Source organism: Cherax quadricarinatus, chromosome 49 (assembly GCF_038502225.1).
Source record: "Cherax quadricarinatus isolate ZL_2023a chromosome 49, ASM3850222v1, whole genome shotgun sequence".
NCBI lineage: Eukaryota > Metazoa > Arthropoda > Malacostraca > Decapoda > Parastacidae > Cherax > Cherax quadricarinatus.
This window is the reverse complement of record NC_091340.1, coordinates 26,188,780-26,210,741: the sequence shown is the minus strand read 5'-3', so window position 1 is coordinate 26,210,741 and position 21,962 is coordinate 26,188,780. Positions and strand designations below refer to the sequence as shown.

Sequence of the window (21,962 nt, the reverse complement as noted above, 5' to 3'; positions counted from 1 at the left end):
GTCCCGAAACATGGAGAGCCAAGATGATGGATGTGGTACTGGAAAACCTCATGCATCAACATGTTAGATACACTACCAGAGAGAGAGGAGAGGATGAACCAGCAAGACTGGACCTTGTATTCACCTTGAGTAGTTCGGACATCGAGGGTATCATGTATGAAAGGGCCCTGGGAGCTAGTGATCATGTGGTTCTGTGCTTCGACTACATAGTTGAGCTCCAAGTGGAGAGAGTAGCAGGAATAGGCTGGGAAAAACCAAACTACAAAAGGGAGAACTACTCAGGCATGAGGAACTTCCTTCAAGACATTCAGTGGGAGAGGGAACTGACAGGAAAACCAGTACAAGAAATGATGGAATATGTGGCAACAATATGCAAGGAGGCAGAAGAGAGGTTTGTTCCCAAGGGAAACAGAAATAATGGGAAGAACAGAACAAGTCCTTGGTTCACTCAAAGGTGTAGGGAGGCAAAACTAGGTGTACTAGAGAATGGAAAAGGTACAGAAGACAGAGAACTCAGGAAAATAAAGAAATTAGCCGAAGAGCCAGAAACGAATATGCACAGATAAGAAGGGAGGCTCAGAGACAATATGAAAATGACATAGCATCAAAAGTAAAGACTGACCCGAAGCTGTTGTACAGCCACATCAGGAGGAAAACAACAGTCAAGGACCAGGTAATCAGACTGAGGAAGGGTGATGGGGAATTCACAAGAAACGACCAAGAGGTATGTCAGGAAATATAAACACATATGCAGTATAATGTGATCCTTTATTGACTACATTTCGCCCACACTGTGGGCTTTCTCAAGTCACAAACAGATCTACCTGGTGTGGAAGGGACGCGAGTATTTATAGTCAGGTTCAGAATGCTGAGGTCAGGTGGAGAATGCTGCATCTGATGATGTACCGAGTGGGGTTATAGAGTCTAAAATCTTGGGTAGCTTGTAAATGAGATTGGATAAGTTTGTGAGCAGACCTTCTACAGTGTTCGTATGTGGGATAGCGATGAAGAAGTTTCTTGGCAAGTGGTTCAGCTATGTTATAAAAGCCACTATTCTGGTTGAAGTTGTCGGATATAGAAATAAGTGATGATTCCAGGATTCTTCGGTATTGAGTGTTGTCTTCTGTGGCGATTAGTCTTGAGTTTCTGTAGTTTATCAAGTGGTTGTGTGAATTACGGTGTTGTACACAGGCATTCCTTGTGTCGTCAGACCTGCTTGCGTATTGGTGTTCTGAAATACGTGTTTGGAGGTCCCTTGATGTTTCGCCCATGTATAACTTGTTGCAGTCATTACAAGGGATTATGTATACCCCTGCACAGGGTGGAAGCTTGTCCTGTCTATCACTGGTAATGTCCTTGATGGTCGTGGTTGTGGAGGTAGATACTTGAAATGAGGTATTGGAAAAGATGTTGGAAACGTGTTTGGCAATGGAGTTGGTGTGGAGGACTATGCATCTCTTCTCGGCAGTGTCTTCTCTGGGTGTGTTGAAGATGTTTAATGCCCGTCGTCTGCAGTCTCTGATGAAGTGACGAGGATAGTGGAGTTTAGAAAATGCTTGTTCAATTATCGTGCATTCTTCCTCAAGGAACTCATTGCTGCAGATTCTGAGTGCATGCAGGAAGAAGCCTATAATTACACCACGTTTGGTTTTGGTGTCGTGGTGAGAGTAAAAGTGGAGAAGGTCGTTTTGGTTGGTGGGTTTTCGATAGACTTTAAAACGAAGTTCGTGGTCAGCTTTGCAAGCAGAACATCAAGGAAAGGAAGAGTGTTGTCGACTTCTTCTTCAAGTGTGAACTGGATTGAAGGCTCGACCTGGTTGAGCTTGTCTTGGAGAGCTTGAACGTTGAAGCGTTTAGGAGTTATGAGGAGAATGTCGTCAACATAACGGAGCCAGGTGACAGACGAAGGAATAATGGTGGAGAAACGTTCGGCTTCTAGATGTTCCATGTATAGGTTCGCCAGGACCGCACTGAGTGGCGAACCCATGGGTAGTCCAAAAGTCTGCTGAAAGAGGTGATTTTCGAAAGAGAAACACGTAAAGCCAACACATTGTTCAACAAGGTCGATGAAATCGCTGGCTGGAATGGGAAGATCAAGTGAATCGTCAATTTTCCTGCACAAGAGATCGATGGCTTGTGTAGTAGGTACTTTGGTGAATAGGGAAGTTACGTCAAGGCTGGAAAGTTTCTTGTTCCTGATGTTGATGTTGCGAATGCGATTGAGAAGATCACCCGAGTGTTTGAGATGTGCTGGACTGATAGTGCCCAAGAGTTTAGAGAGGTGTTTTGCGAGAATTCCTGAGAGCTGGTGGGGAGCACTGCCTATTCCCGAGGATATGGGCCTCAGTGGGATACCAGGCTTATGAGTTTTTGGCAGGCCGTACATTCTGGCAGGTCTGGGGTTGCTGGGCATGGTGTGCAGAAGTTTCTTCCCTTGTTCTGAGCCCCTCAGAATGCGGCGAGTCCTTTGAAGAAAAGTTTTAGTAAGGTTGTCCACTTGGTTAGTTGTGAGAGGTTTGTAGGTATCTGGGTCATTAAGTAGATTGAGCATTTTGTTCCTGTAATCGTCAGTGTTCATGATAACAACACCACCTCCTTTATCAGCGGTGGTGACCCTGATAGTCGTGTCTTCTGCTAAACCTTTGAGTGCATTGATGTAACGTCGAGGTATGACTGGGGAGCTGCGTGTTGAGATAGCTGCTGAGATGATGCCCTGAAGATAGCCTTTTTGGAAGTCGGAGTCATTGTGTCTGTAGTTTTTGGCGATGAAATTGAGGTCTTGTTTTGGTTTCGTAATTCCTGTTGCGAATTTGAGGTCTAAGCTGAGGGCTTCAGTTTCTGTGGTTGACAGTGGACGAGATGAAAGATTTTGACTAATTTCAGGTCTTCCTAAACTTTTCCAAATACTATTCATCAGAGACTGCAGACGACGGGCATTAAACATCTTCAACACACCCAGAGAAGACACTGCCGAGAAGAGATACATAGTCCTCCCCACCAACTCCATTGCCAAAAACGTTTCCAACATCTTTTCCAATACCTCATTTCAAGTATCTACCTCCACAACCACGACCATCAAGGACATTACCAGTGATAGACAGGACAAGCTTCCACCCTGTGCAGGGGTATACATAATCCCTTGTAATGACTGCAACAAGTTATACGTGGGCGAAACATCAAGGGACCTCCAAACACGTATTTCAGATGGTATAAACCTTGGTAATAAATACCGACAAGTTGGTTTAGAAAGACACGTAAGCAAACACTATAACATATTTATTAGAAAACGTTTCGGTCCTGGGACCTTGATCACTTCTAACATGTTAGAAGTGATCAAGGTCCCAGGACCGAAACGTTTTCTAATAAATATGTTATAGTGTTTGCTTACGTGTCTTTCTAAACCACGTATTTCAGAACACCAATACGCAAGCAGGTCTGACGACACAAGGAATGCCTGTGTACAACACCGTAATTCACACAACCACTTGATAAACTACAGAAACTCAAGACTCATCGCCACAGAAGACAACACTCAATACCGAAGAATCCTGGAATCATCACTTATTTCTATATCCGACAACTTCAACCAGAATAGTGGCTTTTATAACATAGCTGAACCACTTGCCAAGAAACTTCTTCATCGCTATCCCACATAAGAACACTGTAGAAGGTCTGCTCACAAACTTATCCAATCTCATTTACAAGCTACCCAAGATTTTAGACTCTATAACCCCACTCGGTACATCATCAGATGCAGCATTCTCCACCTGACCTCAGCATTCTGAACCTGACTATAAATACTCGCGTCCCTTCCACACCAGGTAGATCTGTTTGTGACTTGAAAAAGCCCACTGTGTGGGCGAAACGTAGTCAATAAAGGATCACATTATACTGCATATGTGTTTATATTTCCATCGTGTCGGTATTTTATACCATTTATTTCCATCCAGGTATGTCAGGAGCTCAACACAAGATTTAAAGAGGTATTTACAGTGGAAACCAGTAGGACTCCAAGAAATCAGAACAGGGGGGCACACCAGCAAGTGCTGGATGAGGTACATATAACCAAGGAGGAGGTGAAGAAGCTGCTATGCGAACTTGACACTTCAAAGGCGGTGGGACCAGACAACATCTCTCCATGGGTCCCTAAAGAGGGAGCAGAGATATTGTGTGAGCCATTAACAAAGATCTTCAACACATCATTTGAAACTGGGCAACTCCCTGAGGTATGGAAAATGGCAAATGTAGTCCCAATTTTTAAAAAGGGAGACAGACATGAGGCACTAAACTACAGACCTGTATCACTAACGTGTATAGTATGCAAGGTCATGGAGACGATCATCAGGAGGAGAGTGGTGGAGCACCTGGAAAGAAACAAGTGTATAATTGACAACCAGCACGGTTTCAGGGAAGGAAAATCCTGTGTCACAAACCTACTAGAGTTTTATGACAAGGTGACAGAAGTAAGACAAGAGAGAGAGGGGTGGATCGACTGCATATTTTTGGACTGCAAGAAGGCCTTCGACACAGTTCCTCACAAGAGGTTACTGCAAAAGCTAGAGGATCAGGCACACATAACAGGAAAGGCACTGCAATGGATCAGAGAATACCTGACAGGGAGGAAACAACGAGTCATGGTACGCGACGAGGTGTCAGAGTGGGCGCCTGTGACAAGCGGGGTTCCACAGGGGTCAGTCCTAGGACCTGTGCTGTTCTTGGTATATGTGAATGACATAACGGAAGGGGTAGACTCAGAAGTGTCCTTGTTTGCAGATGATGTGAAGTTAATGAGAAGAATCAAATCGGACGAGGATCAGGCAGGACTACAAAGAGACCTGGACAGGCTACAAGCCTGGTCCAGCAACTGGCTCCTTGAATTTAACCCTGCCAAATGCAAAGTCATGAAGATTGGGGAAGGGCAAAGAAGACCGCAGACACAATATAGTTTAGATGGCCAAAGACTGCGAACCTCACTCAAGGAAAAAGATCTGGGGGTGAGTATAACACCGAGCATATCTCCTGAGGCGCACATCAATCAAATAACTGCTGCAGCATACGGGCGCCTGGCAAACCTACGGATAGCGTTCCGATACCTCAGTAAGGATTCGTTCAAGACCCTGTATACCATTTACGTCAGGCCCATACTGGAGTATGCAGCACCAGTTTGGAATCCACACCTAGTCAAGCACGTCAAGAAATTAGAGAAAGTGCAAAGGTTTGCAACAAGACTAGTCCCAGAGCTACGGGGATTGTCCTACGAAGAAAGGTTGAGGGAAATCGGCCTGACGACACTGGAGGACAGAAGGGTCAGGGGAGACATGATAACGACATATAAAATACTGTGCGGAATAGACAAGGTGGACAAAGACGGGATGTTCCAGAGATGGGACGCAGACACAAGAGGTCACAATTGGAAGTTGAAGACTCAGATGAATCAGAGGGATGTTAGGAAGTATTTCTTCAGTCATAGAGTGGTCAGGCCGTGGAATAGCCTAGAAAGTGACGTAGTGGAGGCGGGAACCATACATAGTTTTAAGGCGAGGTATGATGGAGCTCATGGGGCAGGGAGAGAGAGGACCTAATAGCAATCAGCGAAGAGGAGGGGCCAGGAGCTGTGACTCGACCCCTGCAACCACAAATAGGTGAGTACACTCACACACACACACACACACACACACACACACACACACACACACACACACACACACACACACACACACACACACACACACACACACACACACACACACACACACACACACACACACACACACACACACACACACACACACACACACACACACACACACACACACACACACACACACACACACACACACACACACACACACACACACACACACACACACACACACACTCAGCAACTTTGGAAGCTCCTGATGATGTGTTGATTGCAACACGAAAGACCAAGAGCTATTATTCAACTGCCATCGTGGTTGTTGTTCATCTTGTAATGGTTGTTCGCGATTCTTGCATAATATATATGTCGTGCCAAATAGGTAAAACTTGCCATTTTTGTCTTAAATAGCAACGTTCTTCTTGCCGAATAAGAGAAGCGAAAATTTCTGTATATAATAATTCCGCAAAAATCATTCTGAACCTAACAAATTTTTTTTTCATTGTGTTTGTTTATTATTAAATTATTATAAACTTATCTAAAATATATTTAGTTGGATTAGTCTAAATTAAATTGCGCTTGTTATAATAAAGTCAGGTAAGTTTTCTAAGGTTCTTTTGGTACAAAATTTTTAATTTTTACATTAACATAAATTAAAAAATATATCTTTAAACGTATAAGAGAAATTTTTAGAAAATTTAATTTTAAAGTTCTTGATAATTGACCAATTTTACCTATGTATATATATATATATATATATATATATATATATATATATATATATATATATATATATATATATATATATATATATATATATATATATATATATATATATATATATATATATTTCTTGCAGGTGCTTTTATAAAGAACAACATGAGTAACATCTACAAATGTTCTGCTGAACACTGAGAGAACATTGAACATCACTGAGAGAACACTGAGAGAACATGTACTCCACAATTCCTAGGACTCAGGTGCCTAGCAACACCTAGGACTCAGGTGCCTAGCAACACCTAGGACTCCGGTTCCTATCAACACCTAGGACTCAGGTGCCTAGCAACACCTAGGACTCCGGTACCTAGCAACACCTAGGACTCAGGTGCCTAGCAACACCTAGGACTCAGGTGCCTAGCAACACCTAGGACTCCGGTTCCTATCAACACCTAGGACTCAGGTGCCTAGCAACACCTAGGACTCCGGTACCTAGCAACACCTAGAACTCAGGTGCCTAGCAACACCTAGGACTCAGGTGCCTAGCAACACCTAGGACTCCGGTTCCTATCAACACCTAGGACTCAGGTGCCTAGCAACACCTAGGACTCCGGTACCTAGCAACACCTAGGACTCAGGTGCCTAGCAACACCTAGGACTCAGGTGCCTAGCAACACCTAGGACTCCGGTACCTAGCAACACCTAGGACTCAGGTGCCTAGCAACACCTAGGACTCAGGTGCCTAGCAACACCTAGGACTCCGGTTCCTATCAACACCTAGGACTCAGGTGCCTAGCAACACCTAGGACTCCGGTACCTAGCAACACCTAGAACTCAGGTGCCTAGCAACACCTAGGACTCAGGTACCTAGCAACACCTAGGACTCAGGTGCCTAGCAGTACCTAGGACGCAGGTGCCTAGCAACACCTAGGACTCAGGTGCCTAGCAACACCTAGGACTCAGGTGCCTAGCAGTACCTAGGACGCAGGTGCCTAGCAACACCTAGGACTCAGGTGCCTAGCAGTACCTAGGACTCAGGTGCCTAGCAACACCTAGGACTCAGGTGCCAAGCAGTACCTAGGACGCAGGTGCCTAGCAACACCTAGGACTCAGGTGCCTAGCAGTACCTAGGACGCAGGTGCCTAGCAACACCTAGGACTCAGGTGCCTAGCAATGCCTAGGACGCAGGTGCCTAGCAACACCTAGGACTCAGGTGCCTAGCAGCACCTAGGACGCAGGTGCCTAGCAACACCTAGGACGCAGGTGCCTAGCAACACCTAGGACGCAGGTGCTTAGGAACACCTGGGACTCAGGTGCCTAGCAGTACCTAGGAAGCAGGTGCCTAGCAACACCTAGGACTCAGGTGCCTAGAAATACCTAGGACGCAGGTGCCTAGCAACACCTAGGACTCAGGTGCCTAGCAGTACCTAGGACGCAGGTGCCTAGCAACACCTAGGACTCAGGTGCGTAGCAACACCTAGGACTCAGGTGCCTAGCAGCACCTAGGACGCAGGTGCCTAGCAACACCTAGGACGCAGGTGCTTAGCAACACCTGGGACTCAGGTGCCTAGCAACACCTAGCACTCAGGTGCCTAGCAACACCTAGGATTCCGGTTCCTAGCAACAACTAGGACTCAGATGCCTAGCAGCACCTAGGACGCAGGTACCTCGCAACACCTAGGACTCAGGTACCTAGCAACAACTAGGACTCAGGTGCCTAGCAACACCTAGGACTCAGGTGCCTAGCAGCACCTAGGACGCAGGTGCCTCGCAACACCTAGAACACAGGTACCTAGCAACACCTAGGACTCAGGTGCCTAGCAACACCTAGGACTCAGGTGCCTAGCAACACCTAGGACTCCGGTTCCTAGCAACAACTAGGACTCAGATGCCTAGCAGCACCTAGGACGCAGGTACCTCGCAACACCTAGGACTCAGGTACCTAGCAACAACTAGGACTCAAGTGCCTAGCAACACCTAGGACTCAGGTGCCTAGCAGCACCTAGGACGCAGGTGCCTCGCAACACCTAGAACACAGGTACCTAGCAACACCTAGGACTCAGGTGCCTAGCAACACCTAGGACTCAGGTGCCTAGCAACACCTAGGACTCAGGTGCCTAGCAACACCTAGGACTCAGGTGCCTAGCAACACCTAGGACTCAAATACCTAGCAACACCTAGGACTCAGGTGCCTAGCAGCACCTAGTACGTAGGTACCTCGCAACACCTAAGACTTAGGTACCTAGCAACAACTATGTCACAGGTACCTAGCAACAGCTAAGACTCATGTACCTAGCATCACCTAAGGCTCAGGTACCTAGAAACACCTAGGACTCAGGTACCTAGAAACACCTAGAACACAGGTACATAGCAACTTCTCGAACTCAGGTACCTAGCAACACCTAGGACACAGTTACCTAGAAACACCTAGGACTCAGGTGCCTAGCAACACCTAGGACTCAGGTGCCTAGCAACACCTAGGGCTCAGGTGCCTAGCAACACCTAGGACTCAGGTGCGTAGCAGCACCTAGGACGCAGGTACCTCGCAACACCTAGGACTCAGGTACCTAGCAACAATTAGGACTCAGGTGCCTAGCAGCACCTAGGACTCAGGTGCCTAGCAGCACCTAGGACACAGGTACCTCGCAACACCTAGGACTCAGGTACCTAGCAATACCTAGGACTCAGGTGCCTAGCAACACCTAAGACTCAGGTGCCTAGCAGCACCTAGGACGCAGGTACCTCGCAACACCTAGGACTCAGGTACCTAGCAACAACTATGTCACAGGTACCTATCAACAGCTAAGACTTATGTACCTAGCGTCACCTAAGACTCAGGTACCTAGAAACACCTAGAACTCAGGTACCTAGAAACACCTTGAACACAGGTACATAGCAACTCCTCGAACTCAGGTACCTAGCAACACCTTGGACACAGGTACCTAGCAACACCTAGAACACAGGTACATAGCAACCCGTCCAACTCAATTACCTAGCAACACCTAAGACTCAGGTACCTAGCAACAGCTAAGACTCATGTATCCAACAACACCTAGAACACAGGTACCTAGCAACAACTAGGACTCATTTACCTAGCAACAACTAAGGCATAGGTACTTAGCATCACCTAAGACTCGGATACCTAGCAGCACCTATGACTCAGGTGCCTAGCAACACCTAGAACTCATTTACCTAGCAAAAGCTAGGACATAGGTACTCAGCAACACCTAGAACACAGGTACCTAGCAAATCCTAGAACTCAAGTACCTTGAAACACCTTGGACTCAGGTACCTAGCAACACCTAGGACTCAGGTACCTAACAACACCTAGGACTCAGGCACCTATCAACACCTAGGACTCAGGTACCTTGTAACTCCTAGAACTCAGGTACCTAGCAACACCTTGGGCACAGGTACCTTGCAACACCTAGGACACTGGTACCTATCAACACCTAGGACTCAGGTACCTATCAACTCTGAGAACTCAGGTACCTAGAAACACCTAGAACTCAGGTATCTAGCAACACCTGGGGCACAGGTACCTAGCAACACCTGGAACACAGATACCTAGCAACACCTGGGACACAGGTACCTAGCAACACCTAGGACACAGGTACCTAGAAATACCTAGGACACAGGTACCTAGCAACACTTGGGACACAGGATGAGTAGCATCTTCGGAAGACGGAAGTCCTACTTGGTGGACCACACTATGGATGATGTACCCCTTAAGGACTTGAAGGAAAGGTCGTTAGGACACTCAACCATCTCTACCATCAGTGGAAGGTAGGTACTGCATTATGTCCTTGGTAGAAATTAAGTTCTGTTGAAGGTAAATACCAGATTGTCTAGGTAGCAGGTGCTAGACACTCTAGGAAGTAGGTACGGGATTCTCTAGGAAGCAGGTACCAGATACTCTAGGAAGCAGGTACTGGATCCTCTAGGAAGAAGGAACTATACCTTCAAGAAATCAGATACAGGATCCTCTAGGAACCAGGTACAGGATCCTCTAGGAACAAGGTACTTAATCCTCTACGAACCAGGTACTGGATCCTTTAGGAAGCAGGTACTATATTATCTGGGAAGCAGGTACTGGATCCTCTAGGAAGTAAGTACTGGATCCTCTAGGAATCAGGTTCTGGATTGTCTAGGAAGCAGGTACTGGATTCTCTAGGTGCTATGTGCCGAAATAGGTCTCTGATAAGTCCTGCGTCAACTAGGTACTCCTTGAATGTCTCAAACTGGTGTTGAATCATCTGTTCATAATTTGTTTGTGGCTGTCTACTGACTGTTTGAGGCTGTCTACTGACTGTTTGAGGCTGTCTACTGACTATTTGAAGCTGTCTACTGTCTGTTTGAGGCTGTCTACTATCTGTTTGAGGCTGTCTACTGACTGTTTGAGGCTGTCTACTGACTATTTGAAGCTGTCTTCTGACTGTTTGAAGCTGTCTACTGTCTGTTTGAGGCTGTCTACTATCTGTTTGAGGCTGTCTACTCTCTGTTTGAGACTGTCTACTGACTGTTTGAGACTGTCTACTGATTATATGAAGCTGTCTATTGACTGTTTGAGGCTGTATACTGAGAGTTTGAGGCTGTCTACTGACCGTTTGAGGCTGTCTACTGACTGTTTGAAGCTGTCTACTGACTATTTGAGGCTGTCTGCTGACTGGACACCGCGAAAGCCTTACAAACTGTGGATAATTTTATCCTGGAGTAGCAGCATTTAGGATATGGATGTCAGTGACGGGGGATGTGATCGGACATTTGATTATCTGATGTATTATTATCCTATTTAGGTGTTTTTTTGATGTGTCAGGGCCTGTCGGAAATTGAGCAGGTGGTTTATTAAGTGTTTTTTTTTTGGCTCGACTTGTCTGCTCTGTTCGGCAGCATGATGGATTAGTGGCTGGGTTGTGTTATTATCACAGATGTTGAATAAACCAGGACTCAGAGGTCAGAGTCCTCGTTCACAATCATTACCCACAACTGAGACACTCAAGTTGTGGGTAACGATTGTGTTTGTACTCTGGCTGAGATGAGTCATTGACGTAGATGACACAGTAGTTTCTTGACAATGTTCCTAACACTTTCTGTTGCTGTCACAGTTCACCTAGCAGTAAATAGGTACCTGGGTGTTAGTTGACTATTGTGGGGCAGAATCCTGGGTATAGCTAGGCCTAAGGGCACTCATTATCACCCTGATCTCTGGTATATTTCAGGGATGGTCCCCCGTCATATCAAGCAGCGGTGGGCAGGTTTGTCGAGACAGCGAGTCAGAGACGGGATCGTCACCGCTCACACTATATATCATACTGCATAGTCTTTGTGATTGCTGTAGGTATGTCCTCTACCCTGGGTATGTGGCCCTACCTACACGAAGAGGTAAGTACACACACACACACACACACACACACACACACACACACACACACACACACACACATATACATACATAGTTTTAAGACGAGGTTTGATAAAGCTCATGGAGCAGGGAGACAGAGGACCCAGTAGCAACCAGTGAAGAGGCGGGGCCAGGAGCTAAGACTCGACCCCTGTAACCACAAATAGGTTAGTACACACACACACACAGTGGAGTGGAGCAGTCGCTCGCGATTGAATTCGTAATTGGCTGTAGTTTCTGACTTTACCATAAGGATTAGAGTGTGGGATATATGCGTGTGCAAGCATAAGAGTGCATATAATCACTTAAACCCCGCAAAAAGGAAATATAAGTGATCACAGAAGAGAGAACATAGATAATAGTGCCAAGTGTTAAGTGCCGGCCTGGATCAAGGAAGGGGAACGATTGTGTACGAGGCCTAAATAGTGGTGCCACACATTACATAGTGGAGTGTTTGAAGAATAAGTGCGACTCAAGACCAGGGAGATAAGAGATAAGTATAGATATGTCAGTAAATACAGTGAGTGCAGTGAAAAAGTTAGATGAGCTAGTGACTACAGTGCCTACAGGAAGGTAGTGGAAAAAATTTACCGAGAAGCATCAAGCATCTTCCACAACTAGGTGGGACCCAGGTACTGGACGGACCGGCAACGTGACACTTCAGCACCACTGCCAGCCGCACGTAATATTCACCTAGTTGAGTTGCATGGTGTCAACAGTACCAGTCTCTAGCTGGAAACTGGGGGTCACTCTCCTGGAGCTACCAGAATTAGAATAAGCAGCATTTACTAGCAAGATTGCAAGATTCTGTACGAGGCACAAGTATGCTCACACCTTGAGTATGCTCCACTTTCTTGGTTTGCCTGCCCCCCCCCCTCTCATCTGCGACTGCTTGACAGAGTAGAGAACAGAGCAAGACGTCTCATCTCTCGCCTGGACCCATCCTGGATAGACCTGTCATTTCAGCAGAGCCTTCAACACAGGAGGGATGTGGGTGGCCTTACTGTTATGTACAAGGCCAATATTGTCAAAGTACCACACTTGGATCCACTTCGAGGACAGCGTGAAACAAGCTTTTATGCCACAAGACGGGCAGAAAGCAGCAACTTCACTCTGGCTGTACCCTTCTCCAGAACATCACTCCATCTGAGATCATATATACCCAGGATGACTCGAGTATGGAACACATTAGTACAGCATAATGATGTCAACGAGATAAAGTCAGTTGATCAAATGAAAATGCTGGTCCACAGATGGCTCCAACTTCATCCTCCTCCCTACTTGTATGTCTCATAACAATAAAAATGCTTTCAAATGAGCTGATGTAGGTAACACCTCTTAGCTTGCCAATAAAGTTAGGAATCCTTAACCTGTAAATAGCTTGTCAAAAAAGATAGGGATCCTTAACCTAACCTTGTCAAACCCTGTGTAAAAAAAAAAATAAAGAGAGAGAAAGAGAGAGAGAGAGAGAGAAAGAGAGAGAGAGAGAGAAAGAGAGAGAGGGGGGTAGTGAATAGTGTAGTGTTAGAGGGAGGGAGGGAGGGTTATCAGGTCAGTTTACAGGAAGGTGTGAAATCCTGTGTATGTGTGTGTGTGTGCATGTGTACTACAGCTTTTACAAGTGCCTGACCAATTGTTCCTGTACTCACCTAGTTGAGGTTGCAGGGGTCGAGCCCAAGCTCCTGGCCCCGTCTACATGTGCCTTTCGGCATCTCTTCATCGCCTTGCGGCGATGTGTGTGTGTGTGTGTGTGTGTGTTATGTAAGCGAGTCATTTTCCACGTATGTACTACATATGTACCCGATCGCTTGGTTCCCACTGTGCACTGTCTTGTGTGGTTAAAATTACGTTCAATTCTGTAGCTCTAGGCCTCACCTACTGTACTCACCTAATTGTACTCACCTAATTGTGGTTGCAGGGGTCGAGACTCAGCTCCTGGCCCCGCCTCTTCACTGATCGCTACTAGGTCCTCTCCCTCTCTGCTTCCTGAGCTTTGTCATACCTCTTCTTAAAACTATGTATGGTTCCTGCCTCCATTACTTCACTTGCTAGGCTATTCCACTTCCTGACGACTCTATGACTGAAGAAATACTTTCTAACGTCCTTTTGACTCGTCTGAGTCTTCAGCTTCCAATTGTGACCCCTTGTTTCTGTGTCCCCTCTCTGGAACATCCTGTCTCTGTCCACCTTGTCTATTCCCCGCAGTATCTTGTATGTCGTTATCATGTCTCCCCTGACCCTTCTGTCCTCCAGTGTCGTCAGTCCGATTTCCTGCAGCCTTTCCTCTTACGACATTCCCCTGACCTCTGGAACTAGCCTTGTTGCAAACCTTTGTACTTTCTCTAATTTCTTGACGTGCTTGACCAGGTGTGGGTTCCAAACTGGTGCTGCATACTCCAGTAGGGCCTAACATACACAGTGTACAGTGTCTTGAACGATTCCTTATTAAGGTGTCGGAACGCTATTCTCAGGTTTGTCAGGCGCCCGTATGCTGCAGCAGTTATTTGATTGATGTGTGCCTCCGGTGACGTGCTATGGCCACCCCAAGATCTTTCTTCCTGAGTGAGGTCTGTAGTCTTTGTCCACCTGGCCTATACTCTGTCTGCGGTCTTGTGTGTATGTGTGTGTGTGCCTATGTGGGGAACCGCGTGTCCACACTAGCTACCTCTCATTAACTGCTTTACTCTCCTACACCTGGTATTAGTATCCTCAGCCTGCACCTTGAGGTTCTCTGAATTCAACTGGAATTCCGTATTCAGTATTCATGTAGACAGTGGGATACTAACTTCAGTGGGATAGTCTGTGTTGGGCTTCCGCCCGCATCGTAACCCAAAGGTCGAATTCTCTACATTTCTCCAAATATCCGAGAAATGCTGAGCATTATCTTACTAAGGGGACATGGGAAGAGACGAATATCCACAGTTGAAAGAAGGTCTCTCTGATCCAGGCGGCATTTGAGCGACACTGAGCTCAATAGTTCCTAATGTGTTGTTGTCACCACCAGTGCTCGTCCAAGAAGAAGGAATCTACTTCTGTCAGACCACGGTCCTGTCTCAGTTTAAGGATGGCATTGCTAGTTAACATTAACTCTATTCTTATTATCTAATATAACCTAATATTAACCTGTATTAATGTGTATGGATACATTATTAATTTTTTATATTAGTTTCTAACGATTTAAACCTACCTAATTCATTCTTAAATGTGAAACTGTCAATTAGTATATCTAATCTTATAATTTCCAAGTTGGTATGTGTTGTTTGGGGGGATGTTAAGGGCCCCAGCGACTGCTGCATCATCTTATTTACAAACGAATCCAATCGGTGGAATTTCTTGGATTCAATAAATTTGAACATGAATCTAATTTATATAACCCTAAATTATTATTCATATTAAAATCAATACTATTTTTTATGAATCTTGATTCAGTTGTATTTCTCTCAACCATAGATCTGCTTGATACAACTTTCTCAGTCTTTTGAAAATTAATTGGGTGGTTAATAATTACAATAATAATAATGATAATGATGGTTTGAATAAACAGAGCATTAGACTCTTGGACAGTTCTAATGTTATATTTATGTTAATGTAATCTTAGTTGAAGACTTTTTCCAGTTTGGCCATAGTAAACTTTATCACATTTTATACAAGGAAACTTGTAGACAACTATCAACATTTTTGGGTTTAATACCTAATGATATAAAATACCCAAAATACTTAATTGATAAATCCCTTAAAACTAGTAAAAATACGTTTTACGATTCAAAAAAGGACAGAATATGTTGGTTCTCCCTTACCATGAAAATCTTGATATATCTTCTCTACTTAACAATTTTAAAATCAAAGTTTTAATTAAAAATCTTGAAACAGTAAAAAAAATCTTGAAAATTTCCCTCCAAAAATGTACCTGTCACAGCAGTAACAGCAGCTACTGTACTTGTAAACAGCAGTTACTGTACCTATCACAGTAGCTACTGTACCTGTAAACAGCAGCTATTGTACGTGTAAACAGCAGTTACTGTACTTGTAAACAGCAGTTACTGTACTTGTAAACAGCAGTTACTGTACTTGTAAACAGCAGCTACTGTACGTGTAAACAGCAGCTACTGTACCTGTCACAGTAGTAACAGCAGCTACTGTACGTATAAACAGCAGCTACTGTACCTGTCACAGCAGTAACAGTAGCTACTGTACCTGTCACAGTAGTAACAGCAGCTACTGTACTTGTAAAGAGCAGCTACTGTACCTGCAAACAGCAGCTACTGTACGTGTAAACAGCAGCTACTGTACTTGTAAACAGCAGCTACTGTACCTGCAAACAGCAGCTACTGTACGTGTAAACAGCAGTTACTGTTCCCGTAACAGCAGTAACAGCAGCTGTTGTATCTTACAGCTGGTACCATCCACCACCAAGAAGTCACTGGGATGGGTAGTAGCAGTCAACCCTCTTGGACAGATGTTAGCAGCACCTGCCCTGGGCCTCTGGGCCAACAAGACCGGTTCCATCAGGTGAGATTCGGCCTCAGGACCAAAAACTTCACTGACTGTGTCATCGTAACACTAGCTACAGTTTGGTACTATATAATAATAATAATAATAATAATAATAATAATAATAATAATAATAATAATAATAATAATAATAATAATAATAATAATAATAATAATGTTCATTACCAGGGCTGCCAGTATAACATCAGTAGTGATGTTCATGGTAGGGAACATCATGTACGCTCTCCTGGCTGTCTTCAAGAATATGGGAGAGATGGGACCATACTACGCCATGATGGTCTCCAGGTTCATCTTCGGTGTCAGTACAGGCAAGTGTTAGTGCCACAGGGAAGTGCCTAGTGCTATAAGCAAATGCTCAGTGCTACAGGCAAGTGCATGATACAACTTATACATCCCATAGCTGACATCAGTGACATACTACTATATAGAAAGCCCCTGGTTATGCAAAATATTTTGGGCAACTTAGGTTAATTTGGTACCAGGATGAGACCTACACTAGTCGACTAACACCCAGGTACCTACTTACTGCTAGATGAACAGGGACAGCACGTGTCTTAATGTTTATATCCGTACTGGGGATCAAACCACGGACTTCAGTGTGTGAGCTGAATGCGCTACCAACCCAGCTACGGGACACCTTGACCTCTCATCATTACTTATTGTATCATGGACTTCAGTTCTAAGCTTAGGAAAGGAAAATAAACAAGGCACTTATAAACTACATCATGTAGACTCTAATCACTGCAAAAAAAGAGTTAAATTTTTTATTTTTTTATTAACAAAAAGAAAAATTTTCACCATCATTCACTCCATCACTGTCTTGCCAGAAGTGTGCTTTACATTACAGTTATAAAACTGCAACATTAACACCCCTCATTCAGAGTGCAGGCACTGTACTTCCCATCTCCAGGACTCAAATCCGGCCTGCCAGTTTCCCTGGATCTCTTCATAAATGTTACTTTGCTCACACTCCAACAGCACGTCAAGTATTAAAAATCATTTGTCTCAATTCACTCCTATCAAATACGCTCACGCATGCCTGCTGGAAGTCCAAGCCCCTCGCACACGAAACCTCCTTTACCCTCTCCCTCCAACCTTTCCTAGGCCTGCCCCTACCCCGCCTTTCTTCCACTACAGATTTATACACTCTCAAAGTTATTCTGTTTTGTTCCATTCTCTCTGCATGTCCGAACCACCTCAACAACCCCTCTTCAGCCCTCTGGATAATAGTTTTAGTAATCCCACACCTTCTAATTTCCTAACTACGAATTCTTTGCATTATATTCACACCACACATTGCCCTCAGACATGACATCTCCACTGCCTCCAGCCTTCTCCTCGTTGCAACATTCATCACCCATGCTTCACACCCATACAAGAGTGTTGGTACAATTATACGTACTCTCATACATTCCCCTCTTTGCTTCCATGGACAAAGTTCTTTGTCTCCACAGACTCCTAAGTGCACCACTCACCCTTTCCCCCTCATTAGTTCTATGATTCACCTCATCCTTCATAGACTCATCTGCTGACACGTCCACTCCTAAATATCTGAATACATTCACCTCCTCCATACTCTCTCCCTCCAATCTGATATCCAATCTTTCGTCAACTAATCTTTTTGTTATCCTCATAACCTTACTCTTTCCTATACTCACTTTTAATTTTATTCTTTTACATACTCTACAAAACTCATCCACCAACCTCTGCAACTTCTTTTCAAAATCTCCCAAAAACACAGTGTCATCAGCAAAGAGCAACTGTGACAACTCCCCTTTGTGTTTGATTCTTTATCTTTTAGCTCCACGCCTCTTGCCAGCACCCAAGCATTCACTTCTCTTACAACCCCGTCTATAAATATACTAAACAACCACGGTGACATCACACATCCTTGTCTAAGGCCTACTTTTACTGGGAAATAATTTCCCTCTTTCCTACATACTCTAACTTGAGCCTCACTATCCTCGTAAAAACTCTTCACTGCTTTCAGTAACCTACCTCCTATACCATACACCGGCAACATCTGCCACATTGCACCCTTATCTACCCTGTCATATGCCTTTTCCAAATCCATAAATGCCACTGTAAACACTTGGTCTACACACCCCCTACCTTTCCTAAAGCCTCCTTGTTCATCTGCTATCCTGTTCTCCGTGTAACTCTTAATTCTTTCAATAATAACTCTACCATACACTTTACCAGGTATACTCAACAGACTTATTCCCCTATAATTTTTGCACTCTCTTTTGTCCCCTTTGCCTTTATACAAAGGAACTATGCATGCTCTCTGCCAATCCCTAGGTACCTTACCCTCTTCCATACATTTATTAAATAATAGCACCAACTACTCCAAAACTATATCCCCACCTGTTTTTTAGTTAACAGTAATCTAAAACCAAGACAACGGAACATTAGTGTTCGTAATATAGCGAATATAATTTTTGGCTTCATATCAAGAAGTATAAATAACAAGAGTCCTCAGGTTAGGCCTCATTCAGACTATGTTGCTCAGTTCTGGTCACCGTATTACAGAATGGACATAAATGCTCTGGAAAACGTATAGAGGAGGATGACAAAGTTGATCCCATGTATCAGAAATCTTCCCTACGAGGATAGACCGAGATCCTGAACCTGCACTCTCTAGAAAGTCGTAGAATTAGGAGGATGATATGACTGAGGTGTATAATTGGAAATCAGGAATAAATAAAGAGGATGTAAATAATGTACTAAAAATATGTAATCAAGACAGGACTCGCAGCAATAAGTTCAAGTTGGAAAAAATTAGATTTAGAAAGAATATAGGAAAGCACTGGTTTGGTAATCGAGTTTCTGGATGAGTGGAACAAACTCCCGAGTAGTGTCATTGAAGCTTAAACCTTGTGTAACTTCAAAATAAGGTTAGATAAATACATGAGTGGATGTGAGTGGGTACGACTTTGACCTGCCTGGCAGGAGCCAGTAGGTGACTAGGACCTGCCTAGCATGGGCCAGTAGGTGACTAGGACCTGCCTAGCATGGGCCAGTAAGTGACTTGGACCTGCCTAGCATGGGCCAGTAGGCGACTAGGACCTGCCTAGCATGGGCCAGTAGGTGACTTGGACCCGCCTAGCATGGGCCAGTAGGTGACTTGGACCTGCCTAGCATGGATCAGTAGGAGACTTGGACCTGCCTAGCATGGGCCAGTAGGTAACTTGGACCTGCCTAGCATGGGCCAGTAGGTGACTTGGACCTACCTAGCATGGGCCAGTAGGGGACTTGGACCTGCCTAGCATGGGCCAGTAGGCCTGCTGCAGTGCTCCTTCTTTCCTTTTTTCAGTCTTGTTTTTTCTTCCTTTCCTTCTTGTTTTGCTTCAATCATTCCATTCATTTATGTTTCAGCAGTTTAACTCTATCAACTCCATCATTATGCATTATGTATTGTTTATTGCACTTTTCTCTTTTCCGGTTCCCATTGCACTTCTCTCGGAAAGTTCCTCATTCTATCATAGTTATCTATCCCCATTTCCTTCTCCTCACTTCCTCCATTCCTTCATTTATTCCCATTTCCACAAGTAACTACAAACTCACCACCGCATGACTGCTGGATTCTTGAGGTTTAACAGAAGTAATTTCTAGTGAGTTGTATTCATTCTGTGTAAAAACCAGGTGTAGTCTCGCCGGTTCATCTCCTTCTCTCACTCTCTTGTTGTTTCCTTAACATGTTGTCTCATGAAGTTCTTCATTACTGTGACTTTAAGATTCCCTCACCATGTTTCTGGTTCACCATGGTGGTCCCTATTCTACCAGTCACTATATTCCTTGACCACCATGGTGGTCCCAGTTCTACCAGTCACCATGTTGCTGGTCCACCATGGTGGTCCCTGTTCTACCAGTCATCATGCTGCTGGTCCACCATGGTGGTCACTTTTCTACCAGTCACCATGTTCCTGGTTCACCATGGAGGTCCCTGTTCTACCAGTCACTATATTCCTGGACCACCATAGTGGTCCCAGTTCTACCAGTCAACATGTTGCTGGTACACCATTGTGGTCCCAGTTCTACCAGTCACCAAATTGCTGGTCCACCATGGTGGTCACTTTTCTACCAGCCACCATGTTCCTGGTCCACCATGGTGGTCCGTGTTCTACCAATCACCCTGTTCCTGGCTGCACAGAAGCCCTCCAAACTTTCCTCAGCACTGGTGAACATCCTTCCAGATGGATCAAAAAAAACTGGAACCGACCTCCGCATGAACCAGCTACATGATCCATGTCAAGTTAGGCAACAGAAATACTTCCCTGCTCCATGGGATATTACCCCATTCCAAACTACCATTCCCCCCAAAACTCTACTTAAATCACAACCAAAGCTTCGTCTTGAAGCCAAACATGATGCCTTAAGCTGTATTCATAACTTAGTCACACAGAACACACTTTCACAAATTATTTACGTTGATGGTTCTGTTCACCAGTCCACTGGTGCAGCTGGTAGTGCTGCTGTTGTCACACAGAGTGATGACTCTCATAAAGAAATTGGAGCACGCATCAATAACTTGGCCTCTACCCTTCAGACAGAACTGTTTGTCATACTCCTTGCACTCAAATGCGTCCATGTATCTAAGGTTGACACTTTAATTGTAAATGATTCTCGGTCATCCATAAATGTTCTCAACTCATTAAGTATAAATTGTGGCATGCTTGTGTCAGAAGCCAGACATAGGTGTGGTAAGATTGTGGACAGTGGAGTCAGAGTGCACATACTGTGGATTCCATCTCACATTGGTCTTCAGATGCATGATAGAACTGATAAATTGGCTAAGCTGTATGCTTTCAAAGAGAGAGTAGACTACAATCTTGGGTTGTCAGTTAGCAGTTTGAGAACAATAATACGAAAAGAAATTCATTTGAACTTTATTGACTTAAGACTTAGGGAGATTGACACAAATCAGTCCATCTATCATCATTCCATCATGAAGGAGGAGCCACATGTCTATGGAGCATCCAACAAGATAAGCAGACTCTTGGATGTCACAAGTATCTATGGCAGGTTAAATCACCACCACCAGATGTAGACCAAACGAAATGTAAACTTTGTCAGATGGACCATTGTCACACCCTGCGTCATTATGTACTGGAGTGTGATCAAATTAATGAATTTAGAGACAACTCACTCAGAAATGTTCAAGAAATGGCAAAGTATTTTATCCACAGTGATTACAGACCATTCTGGAGAAATACCCTGACTTTGCTAGCTGTAAATAATGCATTACCATGTGTGGGGGAGGGGGTGCGTGCTTGTGTGTATGCATATATTTGCACGCTCATGTGCATATGTCTGTGCGTGCGCCCTCGTGTGTGTATGTGTGCGCGCGCACGCTCGTGTGGGTGTATGACCCACTTAATATTTGTATTTATAACTCATTACAATTGTGACCAGGTGTGGACGTATCAGTGGTTCATTACTTTGTAATTTGTTCATGACTGTAACCATGTATAGGAGTGAGGCTGATTCATTACCTCTGTAACTTGCCATGATTGTGACCAGATCTACCTGGAGTTCATTACCTTTGTAACTAGTTCAGTTATCATAACTTTGGGGTCCAGTCACTGGACCCATTATGTACCATTGTAATATTTTGAGTACCGCCCACAGGATGGGTATGGGGTGCATAATAAAGATATTAAACTAAAAAACACCATGGTGGTCCCTGTTCTAC

General features: G+C 44.5%; 1 protein-coding gene across 5 annotated transcripts in view; it reads left to right on the top strand.

Moving 5' to 3' along the window:
* Window positions 1-21,962, top strand: part of LOC128697054 (major facilitator superfamily domain-containing protein 8) — a 67,460-nt gene that overhangs the window by 20,899 nt on the left and 24,599 nt on the right. For 4 of the 5 annotated variants that reach the window (XM_070095310.1, XM_070095311.1, XM_070095312.1 and 1 more), the window contains exons 2-5: window positions 6,498-10,141; window positions 11,575-11,737; window positions 16,150-16,265; window positions 16,436-16,575. In XM_070095310.1, the coding sequence (XP_069951411.1) occupies window positions 10,020-10,141; window positions 11,575-11,737; window positions 16,150-16,265; window positions 16,436-16,575 (541 nt within the window). In that variant the 5' untranslated portion in view covers window positions 6,498-10,019. The remainder of the gene's footprint in view (window positions 1-6,497; window positions 10,142-11,574; window positions 11,738-16,149; window positions 16,266-16,435; window positions 16,576-21,962) is intronic. The other variant, XM_070095313.1, reaches the window with a different exon arrangement.